Source organism: Leucoraja erinacea, chromosome 39, assembly GCF_028641065.1.
Source record: "Leucoraja erinacea ecotype New England chromosome 39, Leri_hhj_1, whole genome shotgun sequence".
Classification (NCBI taxonomy): Eukaryota; Metazoa; Chordata; class Chondrichthyes; order Rajiformes; family Rajidae; genus Leucoraja; species Leucoraja erinaceus.
In genome coordinates, this window is record NC_073415.1 from 6025259 (window position 1) to 6037481 (window position 12223).

Consider the following 12223-nt stretch of genomic DNA (forward strand, 5'->3'; position numbering starts at 1 on the left):
GGATGGAGCTAATTGAATTTGGTGATGATCAATAATCCAGAAAGTTGTGGGGATGTAAAGGGGCCATTGGTGTAGTTTTGTCACATGTACCGAGATAATGTGAATAACTTTGTTTTGTGTGTTTAGCCACTCAAATCATATCATACTGGGGTCAAGGAGAGAGGGGTCACCTCGCGGCCCTGTTTCCCCCAATCTTTCCACCACCACATACAAGAAGCACAAGTCCAAAGCAAGCGCTGTCTGCGGAGGGCGCTCAGCATCGCCAAGGACTGCTCTCACCCCAACCATGGACTGTTTACCCTCCTACCATCCGGGAGGCGCTACAGGTCTCTCTGTTGCCGAACCAGCAGGTCGAGGAACAGCTTCTTCCCGGCGGCTGTCACTCTACTCAACAACGTACCTCGGTGACTGCCAATCACCCCCCCCGGACACTTATTATTTTTTTTTTAATTCAAATCGTTTGCTATGTCGCTCTTCAAGGGAGATGCTAAATGCATTTCGTTGTCTCTGTACTGTACACTGACAATGACAATTAAAATTGAATCTGAATCTGAAGAAGTGACAACACAGACACCATTGTGTGCAGATGCCAAGACGTGTGTTCAGCTCTGGCTGGACAACTTCTAATCTTATTTGTGGACTCGATAACTCATACTACAATCATATATAAATCATACTACATGGGCGCAGCGGTAGAGTTGCTGCCTCGCACCGCCGGAGACCCAGGTTCGATCCCGACTACGGGCGCTGTCTGTACGGAGTTTGTACGTTCTCCCCGTGACCTGCGTGGGTTTGCTCCGAGATCTTCGGTTTCCTCCCACACTCCAAAGGCTTACAGGCTTGTAGGCTAATTGGCTTGGTAAATGTACATCAATTGCTCCTAGGATAGGATAGTGTGGGATAGTGTTAAGTAAGTAAGTAAGTACGTTTATTGGCCAGGTATTCACATACAAGGAATTTGCCTTGGTGCCTTAAAATGCAGAGATCGCTGGTCGGTGAGTCCGTACAGACAGCACCCGTAGTCGGGATCGAACCCAGGTATCCGGCACAGCATTACAATGCAATACGATACAATACCATTTATTGTCATTTGATAGGATTGTGTGGATAGTGTTAAGTAAGTAAGTTAGTTTATTGGCCAGGTACGTTTATTGGCCCACAAATGAAGTTCAAACGAAATTTGGTTTCTGCAGTCATGCAACAAGGAAAGAACCAGCAACTCTACTGCTGCGCCAACAAAACACCAATCATTAGTTTTATGAATGTGTTTAAGAAGGAACTGCAGATGCTGGAAAATCGAAGGTAGATAAAAATGCTGGAGAAACTCAGCAGGTGCAGCAGCATCTATGGAGCGAAGGAAATAGGCAACGTTTCGTCCCGAAACATTGCCTATTTCCTTCGCTCCATAGATGCTGCTGCACCCGCTGAGTTTCTCCAGCATTTTTGTCCACCTTAGTTTTATGAATGTTAGCAGATCAATGTTCCACCTGGGATGAATAACGTTCTATCATATTTGTATCGTATTGTAACCGTGCAGCAGAACGGGGAGACGGGGTCACAGAGTGGGGACTCACATTTCTGGGGAGCTTGTCCTCCAGCTCTTGTCGCGGGTGCCAAGGGGGTTGAGAGCTTCGCTCTTCTCCTCCTTGTGCTTGTTGAGGTTGCGTCGGGTGACCACTGGGGCCTTCTGCTCCTCGTGTTGTGTCAGGCGTTCCATGCTGCTGTAGACCTGCGGAGCGCACAGCCAGCGTTTAGTGCAGGGGCCACGCAGCCCACTCTCGCCCACTCTCACCCCATCTATCCTGCAGTTACACAGGGCATGTGGAGGAGCAGCAGTACAACCTTGGACCTGCAGGTGTCACTGCATGCTCACAACCCAGCACAGAGTGGTCTATGAATGGGATACAGTAATACAGTGGGTATAGTCAAGGCCTGGGGAATTATCTATTTGGGATATATATAATCTTATTTATATAGCACATTTTTAGTCAACTTGCATTGACCCAAAAGTGCTTCACATAATTACATTACATTTACACACAGGCAAAGGTGGGTGACGTGTCTTGCCCCAAGGACACAACGACAGTATGCACTCCAAGTGGGATTCGAACCGGCTACCTTCAGGTCGCCAGCCGAACACTTAGCCCATTGTGCCATCTGTCGCCCCCATCTGGATGTTTAGTTGAGAGATACGGCATGGAAACAGGCCCTTCGGCCCACCGAGTCCACACTGACCATGAGTCGCCCGATCGCACTATTATCCCATTTTCACATCCACTCCCAACACACAAGCAGCAATTTATAGAGGCCAATTAATCTACAAACTTTAGAATGTGGGAGGAAAGCGGATAAAACCCTCGTGGGAGAACGTATAAAATCCGTGTAGATGGCACCCGAGGTCACACACTCATCTCCCCGCTACCTTCAGGTAGAAGGTACAGGAGCCTGAAGACTGCAACGTCCAGGTTCAGGAATAGCTACTTCCCCACAGCCATCAGGCTATTAAACTCAACTCAAACAAAACTCTGATCATTAATATCCCATTATCTGTTTATTTGCACTTTATCTGTTTATTTATTCATGTGTGTGTATATATTTATATAATGGTATATGGACACACTGATCTGTTCTGTAGTCATGCCTACTATGTCCTGTTGTGCTGAAGCAAAGCAAGAATTTCATTGTCCTATCTGGGACACATGACAATAAACTTTCTTGAATCTTGAATTTTGATCGAACCCGGGACTCTGGCGCTGTGAGGCAGCAACTCTACCGTTGCGCCAATATGCCGCCATTGTAGTGCATCAGTTCAAGAGACAAATTCCAATGTCCTCAATAGGGTAAATGGAACAGTATCCAAGCTTATGGAAGGGCTGTTCAGAAGCTGATGACAGAGGGGAAGAAGCTGTTCCCGAGTCTGGTGGTGTGTGCTTTCAAAATGTCTGTTCCATAAGTGACAAAGGACTCGCTGGAGCTTGGTGCAGCCAATGCCAAGGCTCCGTGGGGGAGGAACACAGTCTAGGGTCCCTCTACTGAGGGACATTGTGGGGCCCTGGTGTGTGTGGGGTAGTGTTAGTGTGCGGGGATCGCTGGTCGGCGTGGACCCGCTGGGCCATAGGGCCTGTTTCGGTGCTGTATCTCTAAACTCATACCATAGAGAGCGGACACAAGGTTGATGTTACTTTCCAAAAAAAGACACAAAGTGCTGGAGTAACTCAGCAGGTCAAAGCAACATCTCGGGAGAACTGAGCAGCAACTCTGGAGAAGGTGACATTGCGGGTTGCGATAAGATTAAAAAAATTGTACCATACATAAGTACAATTACACTCTACACGAGCACAACAAAAGGAATCAGATGGCAGATAATAGTGTTACAGCTACAGAAAAAAGCGCAGGTGGAAAAAAGTGCAAGGGAGACAACGGGGTAGATCGGAAGATTGGGGAATTCATCCTTTGTTTATGAGGTCCATTCAAGAGTCTCCTCTCAAATGTTGCTTCAGTTTTCTCCACAGCCCAACGATGTGCAAGTTGGCACAGTAATTGTTGGGTGTAATTCGCCCCAAGGGCACATAGTTCATAGAACTGATGGGAGAAAATTACTGAAGGAATGGGCGGGCTCTGTGAGGCAGCATAGAATTGATGGGCCGAATGGTCTCCGACGTTGAATCGTGAAAGGCTTTGTTAAAGTGGACGTGGAGAGGATGTTTCCACTAGTGTGGGAGAATCTAGGACCAGAGCTCATAGCCTCAGAATTAATGGACGTTCCTTTAGGAAGATGAGGAGGAATTTCTTCAGTCACAGGGCGGTGAATCTGTGGAATCCTTTGCCACAGACGGCTGTGGAGGCCAAGTCAATGGATAGTTTTAAGGCAAGCGACAGATAGGTTCGTGATTAGTACATGTGTCAGGGGTTATGGGGAGAAGGCAGGAGAATGGGGTTAGGAGGGAAAGATAGATCCGCCATGACTGAGTAGACTTGATGGGCCGAATGGCCTAATTCTGCTCCTATCACTTATGAACGTGAACTTATGAGAAAATAAGGGAGTATGGAGTAATAACACTCCAGCCACCTACCACTTTCATTTCACTGCACATCTCGTATGTGTATGTGACAAATAAACTTGACTTGACTACCACTGCACTGCGCAAGTCTGGTCACAACTCCTGGGTGCTTACAGGGAAGGGATGGGGATGGGGGGAGGTTTTGGGGTTTGATCTTTGCCAAATACCTTTATAAAGCGGGGGGAGCAGGAGGAAAACTGGCGAATTTCTACGGGTTCATCTTCATTCGTGTCATCGTCATCGTAGGAGTTCACATGGTGATACCGATCAGAGCGAGCTACATGGCCAGCGGTTAGAGAGAGGGAGAGGGAGAGAGAAAGATATCAAGAGAGGTTAGAGAGAGAGGGAGAGTGAGGGGGATAGCAGGAGAGAGAATGAGGAACGAGCAGGGGTGGAGAGGTGAGAGAGAAATGCCCCTGTCCCACTTAGGAAACCTGAACGGAAACCTCTGGAGACTTTGCGCCCCACCCAAGGTTTCCGTGCGGTTCCCGGAGGTTTTTGTCAGTCTCCCTACCTGCTTCCACTACCTGCAACCTCCGGCAACCACCTGCAACCTCCGGTAACCACCTGCAACCACCGGCAACCACCTGCAACCTCCGGGAACCGCACGGAAACCTTGGGTGGGGGCGCAAAGTCTCCAGAGGTTTCCGTTCAGGTTTCCTAAGTGGGACAGGGGCATAGAGAGATGGGGACAGTGCGAGGGAAAGTGGGAGAGGAGATAAGCGAGAGAAAACAGATCAGGAGAGGAAAGACCAGGGATGGAGAGAAGGGAAGGAAAGAGAGGTTAGAGAGAGAGAGAGGAGACAGAGAGGGATGACAGTACAATGCAGCACAGAACGTCATCGGAGATCCTTTCCCCCTGAGGCTATCAAACTGTACATCGCCCCTTTCTGAGGTGGGGTAGACTGACTCCCCTTCCCCCCAATCTTTGCACATCCCCAATCCTGGATTTTAATTCCTTGATGACTGTTGGCAGAGCAATTTCCCTCCTGGGATAAATAAAGGTCTCTCTTATCGTATATCGCAAGAGACAACAGATCAAGTGGGGAAAGAGCAGAGGTGGAGGTTTGAGGGTAGGGGATAGAGAGAGGAAATGGAGATAGGGAGGAATATAGGGAGAAGGGGGAGAGGCAAGAAGTGTAGAGAGAGGGGATAAGGAGGGAGAATAGTAGGAGGAAAGGGAAGAGGGGAAGATTGGGATGAGGGAGAGCTGATCACAAGGGGGAATGGAGAGAAGGGGGAGGAAGAGAGCAGAGAGGCTGAGTGGAGAAAGAAAGAGAAAGAGATGAGATAGGGCGAGAGGCAAAAACAGTTGGGGTGAAGTTGGATCATTCTCTTCCCATTAACCCAACTCATGGTTTCCAAATTATGTTCTATCGACTAGAGTCCTCTCAATCGTGCTCCATCGCCCCCTGTCTGTCTCCAGGTGCCTAGCACATGCTGGGGGTTTTTGCGAGGAGTGGTGCTGGCCAGATCCTCTACCCCATCTCCCTGCCCCAAGGGGGCAGCACCTCACCAAGGCTAATGGTCCACACTCAGGCTAATGGATCTCACAACGTCAAAGGGGCTTCCTGAGAAGATGGAGGCTGATATTGCCTGGCCTTCTCTTCCTCCATCTCCACTTCTATCCCCTCCCCTCTGTCCGTGGAAAAGATACTTGCTGTCAAAGTAACTGGTGTCTTCCTCCGACTCCAGGTGTGGGATGAATTCTGCCTTCTGCCGCAGCAGGCTATTCCAGTCCAGATCTTTGAAGAAACTGTGTTGCTTTACCTCGTAGGTGCCGCCTAGAGAGATAGATAGATAGAGAGGGAAAGAGAGAGGACAGAGCAGAGGTTAGTTGAAGAAGATGGGCACAAAATGCCGACTAGATCAGGCTAGATGCAGGATATATGTTTCCCATGTTGGGGGAGTCCTGAACCAGGAGGAGTGAATAAAGGGGCTGCCCCACTTTCACGACCTAATCGCGACCTTTTTTTACTCGTGGACATTTATCATCATGTTGAAAAAACGCCCCGACCTACTTGATGCCACAAGTACCTACGACTAACATCACGGACTGCCTACCACCTCCTACGACCTCGTGACGACCATGCTGCGAGTATGAGTCAAGGGCAAACTCGGCAGAGGTCGTGAATTAGGTCGTGAAAGTGGGACAGGCTCTTTACGTGGGTATCAAGAGGTGCTGAGGATGAGCAGAGCTGTGACATCAGTCCAACTACTCACCTCGAGAAATAAATCACGGTGATTACAATGGAGGAACCTTGATGTTCATCACCTCTCGGAGACCAGCCCATGCACGCTAATTGTCCTCGACCGTAAAATGCCCAGTTTATTGCAACAGGCAGTGTAATCTGCACAACTTCTCCCCGATTAATTCAGAAGGTTATAATTACAACTTGTTAGTTCCTGCTCCATGCATTAACCTTTCAAATCTCAAACGTGGCAAGTCTGCTTGCAACACGGCTGGGTTTGGCAGCTCGAATGCCCAGGAATGAAGAAGATTACACGACGTGGTGAACACTTGCCCAGTCCATCACTGGTACGGACCTCCCCACCGTCGAAGGGATCTGCAGATTTCGCTGCCTCAAAAAGGCAGCCAGCATCATCAGAGTCCCACACCACCCTGGCCACACACTCATTTCACCACTGCCATCGGAAAGAATGTACAAGAGCCTGAAAATTGTAATGTCCAGGTTCTTCCCGACAGCCATCAGGCTATTAAACACGACAACCTTTAAATAAGCTCTAAACTACCTTGACTTAGGGGCACTATTTTTGCCTTTGCACTATTATGCTCCTGCTAGTATTTCATTTAGAAACATATGACAATAAAATACTCTTGACACTTGAATTCAACAATAGTGGTTTCTTTTCCTTGTGCTGTCTCAACACTGGGACTTACTGTAGCCATGGAGTCATACAACATGGAACCAGGCCCTTTGGCCCAACTAACCGATACCCAACTATCCCCTTTGGCCCAACGCTAATGTTTTAATTCAAACCATGCTTTGTTGTGTGGTCTCAACCCGAAATGTCACCCACTCCTTCTATCCAGAGATGCTGCCTGTCCCACTGAGTTACTGCAGGGCATGTTTCCATACTTTGTCTCTCGATCAATCGATGAGTGGTAGAGGGGGAAAGTCCACCTGAACATGAAGGGCATGATCTCACCAACTTGCCTACCTGTTCCTAGTCTGTCCAATGGGTTGGGGTGCAGCAGACTGGAGATAAGGTGCTGGGCATCGGCAGGGAGAACCTCATCTCCATCAGGCCACATAATGTCATCTGCAAACACAAGACGTTTTACATAAGGACCTGCGATCCAAATAGGCTCCATTGCAAATCGCCTTTTATAAGGTCGTAAATGATAGGAGCAGAATCAAGCCATTCGGCCCATCAAGTCTACTCCAACATTCAATCATTTAGTTTTTTGGTTTAGAGATATGTGCGGAAACAGGCCCTTCGGCCCAGCAAGTCCGTGCCGACCAGCGACCCCCATACATTAACACTATCCCACACACTAGGGATTTGATTTAGTCTGAAGAAGGGTCTCGACCCGGAATTTCACCCATTCCTTCGCTCTAGAGATGCTGCCTGTCCCGCTGAGTTACTCCAGCATTTTGTGTCTATCTTCGGTTTAAACCGGCATCTGCAGTTCCTTCCTGCAACAATTTTTACATTTACACCAAGCCAATTAACCTACAAACCTGTACGTCTTTGGAGTGCTGGAGGAAACCGAAGTTCTTGGAGTAAACCCACGCGGGTCACGGGGAGAGCGTGCAAACTCCGTGCAGACAGCACCCGCAGCCAGGATGGAACCTGGGTGTCTGGTGCTGTAAGTGCTGTGAGGCAGCAACTCTAACCCCCCCCCCAGATCAAGGCTGATCTATCTTTCCCTCTTACATAGAAACATAGAAATTAGGTGCAGGAGTAGGCCATTCGGCCCTTCGAGCCTGCACCGCCATTCAATATGATCATGGGTTGATCATCCAACTCAGTATCCCGTACCTGCCTTCTCTCCATATACCCCTGATCCCCTTAGCCACAAGGGCCACATCTAACTCCCTCTTAAATATAGCCAATGAACTGGCCTCAACTACCCTCTGTGGCAGAGAGTTCCAGAGATTCACCACTCTCTGTGTGAAAAAAGTTCTTCTCATCTCGGTTTTAAAGGATTTCCCCCTTATCCTTAAGCTGTGACCCCTTGTCCTGGACTTCCCTAACATCGGGAACAATCTTCCTGCATCTAGCCTGTCCAACCCCTTAAGAATTTTGTAAGTTTCTATAATTCTATAATTCTCTTAACCCCATTCTTCTGCCTTCTGCCCATAACCCCTGACACCCGTACTAATCAAGAATCTATCTATCTCTGCCTAAACAAATATCCATTGACTTGGCCTCCACAGCCTTGAATAGCAATGAATTCCACATAGCCTCCATATCAATGAATTCCACAGATACATACTTTCTGACTCAAGAAATTCCTCCTCGTCTCCTTCTTAAAGAAAGGCCCTTTAATCCTGAGGCTATTGTGACTTCAAGCTATTGTGTCTCAAACTCACCACTGATGACTTGACCAAACAGTTCCTCAGGGGTGTCGCCAAAGAAGGGAACGCACCCCACCAAGAATTCGTACAGGATAATCCCCATCGCCCACCAGTCGACGGGCTTCCCATAGCCCTGACGAAGGATAACCTCGGGAGCAATATACTCCGGAGTTCCGCACACCTGCAATGGACAGATGACGTTAGTAGTGTACAAGGTCATAAGACATAGCAACAGAATTGGGTTATTGAGCCCATTGAGTCTATTCGGCCATTCGATTGTGGCTGACCTATTCTTCGCTGTCAACCCTTCCCATTTCCTTTGAAACCCTATTAGTCTCTCTTTGGACTTAATCATGGCACAGACTCATAGAGCTATACAGCATGGAAACTGATTCTTTGGCCCACCTTGTCCATGCCAACTGGGCTAGTCCCAATTTGCCTCAATTTGACCCATAGCCCTCTAAACCTTTCCAATCCACATATCTGTCCAAATATGTTATAAACAAGATATTCACTTCCATAGCTTCTGTAAGCCCCTGTCCCACTTACGTGTCTTTGGCACGCTAATTACGCGACGGCCCCGCGTGCAACTTCATGCGCCCGCACAGCCGTCTGGAGCGCGTGATGTCATTTGAAGATGGACACAAAATGCAGGAGTAACTCAGCGGGACCGGCAGCATCTCTGGAGAGAAGCAATGGATGATGTTTCGGGTCGAGACTCTTCAGTCTAAAAGAAGGGTCTTGACCCGAAACGTCACCCATTCCTTCTCTCCAGAGATGCTGCCGGTCCCGCTGAGTTACCCCTACATTTTGTGTCTATCTTCAATTTTCTTGGCCCCGCTCTGGGAGTAGAAGTGGGGGCGGATCCGGACCGCAACGGCCGTGAGCCCCAGGCTGAGTTTGGCGATCGTTTGCCTGCTTCTGCTGCTGTTGGAGGTGAGATATTGCGTCGTGCCAGGGTCTTGGGCCTGTCCCACTTTGGCCGTCAGTTCCGCGACAGGACGTTGGTGTGCGAAGATTTTGTTTGCTACAAAACTTCGGAGCGTTGCGCGATATGGCGCACAATTCCATACCCCTCCATGCTTCTCAGTGGGACCGGCCCTGCGCGGCCACACCATGCCCGTGCGCCTCAACGCAACCACGAGGTCGCGTAATTTGCGTGCCAAGGACACGCAAGTGGGACAGGCCCTTTAGTTTTAGTTTATTTTAGAGATACAACATGGAAACAGGCCCTTCGGCCCACCGAGTCTGTGCCAACCAATGAGCATCCCATACACCAACACTATCCTACACACTAGGGACAATTTATAATTTTTACCAAAGCCAATTAACCTACAAACTGCTTGGAGATCTGACGAATCCATGGCTGATATGAGATGCCAATGAGGAGTAAATTTGGGCAAGAATAAACTTTTCAAGGGGCACTGTTTAAGAAAGAATTACAGATGGTGGAAACGGGGGTACTACGCCCCTCAATTTCCGACAAGCTTCAGGCACTGGGAAAGTGTTTGTGACACTATGGAGAGCAGAGGTTTGAGATGAGAAACATTTATAGCAACTCTGCAACTCGTTTCCTTTCTCAGGGATGGATATGGATTATTTTTCATCTTCTGCCAAGTCTCTTGTCCTTCCATCCACGACTGGAGAACAGGTTTAATACAAATCATTACATGATCGCTGGTAAACCAGCACCATTGACTGTGTCTCCAGCTCATTCACACAGAGGCAGCAATGGATTGATGGCCGGTAGCTGGGAGATAATTAAAATGGGAAGCTCAGAAGACACCTCGCTGACGCCTCGCTCCTGGATCAATCGCTGGAAATAGATTGTGAAAATGGAACGCAGCCAGCCTGTCACCTCAGTAAAACATGTTAGATTTAGTTTAGTACAGAGATACAGCGTGCACACCGTGTCCGCGCCGACCAGCGATTCTCGCACATTAACACTATCCCACACACACTAGGGACAATTTACACACACACACACACACCAAGCCAATTAACCTACAACGCTGTAGGTTAATTGGAGTGTGGGAGGAAACCGAAGATCTCGGAGAAAACCCACGCAGTCACGGGGAGAGGGTACAAACTCCGTACAGACAGCACCCGTAGTTGGGATTGAACCCGGGTCTCCGGCGCTGCAAGCGCTGTTACGCAGCAACTCTACCGCTACGCCACCGTGCCTCATGCTTGCATTGGACAGAGCGTTGGGCAATGCAGAGGAGATTCAGTCAGATGCTGGCTGGATTGGAGCTCTTTGCTTTTGGGGAGAGATTGAAGACATTGGGCATCTTCTCCCTGGAGTGGAGAAGGCTGAGAGAAGTGTAGAAGATTATGCAAGACGTTGATCTTTTTATGAAGAAGGGTCCTGACCCAAAACATCACCTGTCAATGTTCTTCGTTCCTTGTGTCTCCTCAATCTTTTTTTCCATGGTAGAGAATCAAAGGCAAGAGAGAATGTAATGTGAAAAAGGGGTGAAGGTTTTAATGAGGTAAGTTTGTCCAGCGAGAGTGAGTGATATCTGGAACGTTACCAGAGGTGGTGATGGAATCAGATACAATTACTTAATAATAATAATAATAATAATAATAATAATAATAATAATAATAATAATAATAATATTAAATACTTTATTAATCTGAATTTTATTAAATTCAGATTTCCCCATTGAAATTAGGGTTAAGAGTTTAAGTTTGACTATGTTCAAGACCCCATTAACGATGCTTGTGAAGCACAGTGGTGCAGCAGTAGAGTTGCTGCCTTACAGCGCCAGAGACCCGGGTTCGATCCTGACTATGGGTGCTGTCTGTACGGAGTTTGTACGTTTTCCCCGTGACCTCGTGGGTTTTCTCCGGGTACTCCTGTTTCCTCACACACTGCAAAGATGCACAGGTTTGTAGGTTTATTGGCTTCAGGGAATTGTGGATTGTCCCTGGTGTGTAGAATGGTGCTGGTGTACGGGGTGGTCGCTGTTCAGCACAGACTCGTTGGGCCGAAGGGCCTGTTTCTGCACTGTATCTCTGAAGTATTAAGTCTAAAGAGCCACTTATACATACACTTGAACACCTATCCATGTTCTCCAGGGATGCTGCCCAGGGAGGCATTGCAGAGGGTGGTGAAAATTGCCCAACGCATCACCGGTTCCTCGCTCCCCTCCATTGAGTCTGTCCAAAGCAAGCGCTGTCTGCGGAGGGCGCTCAGCATCGCCAAGGACTGCTCTCACCCCAACCATGGACTGTTTACCCTCCTACCATCCGGGAGGCGCAACAGGTCTCTCCGTTGCTGGACCAGCAGGTCGAGGAACAGCTTCTTTCCGGCGGCTGTCACTCTACTCAACAACGTACCTCGGTGACTGCCAATCACCCCCCCCCCCCCCCCCCCGGACACTTATTATTATTTATTCAAATCGTTTGCTATGTCGCTCTTCAAGGGAGATGCTAAATGCATTTCGTTGTCTCTGTACTGTACACTGACAATGACAATTAAAATTGAATCTGAATCTGAATCTGAATCTGACCCCCTGAGTTATTCCAGCACTGTTTTGACACACTCCAGTGTCTTTTTATACTCCTAAAGCCTATCATTGTTTGACCCTGTTCACAAGCTCACAAAAT

At 48.3% G+C, this 12223-nt stretch overlaps 1 protein-coding gene across 3 annotated transcripts in view; it reads right to left on the reverse strand.

The window, feature by feature from the left end:
- The window catches only part of LOC129714328 (microtubule-associated serine/threonine-protein kinase 1-like), a 96464-nt gene that overhangs the window by 13591 nt on the left and 70650 nt on the right, over positions 1–12223 (reverse strand). For all 3 annotated transcript variants that reach the window (XM_055663868.1, XM_055663867.1, XM_055663866.1), the window contains 5 exons: positions 8624–8789; positions 7245–7346; positions 5723–5845; positions 4229–4338; positions 1575–1729 (listed from right to left, as the gene is read on the reverse strand). In XM_055663868.1, coding sequence (XP_055519843.1) covers positions 1575–1729; positions 4229–4338; positions 5723–5845; positions 7245–7346; positions 8624–8789 — 656 coding nt within the window. The remainder of the gene's footprint in view (positions 1–1574; positions 1730–4228; positions 4339–5722; positions 5846–7244; positions 7347–8623; positions 8790–12223) is intronic.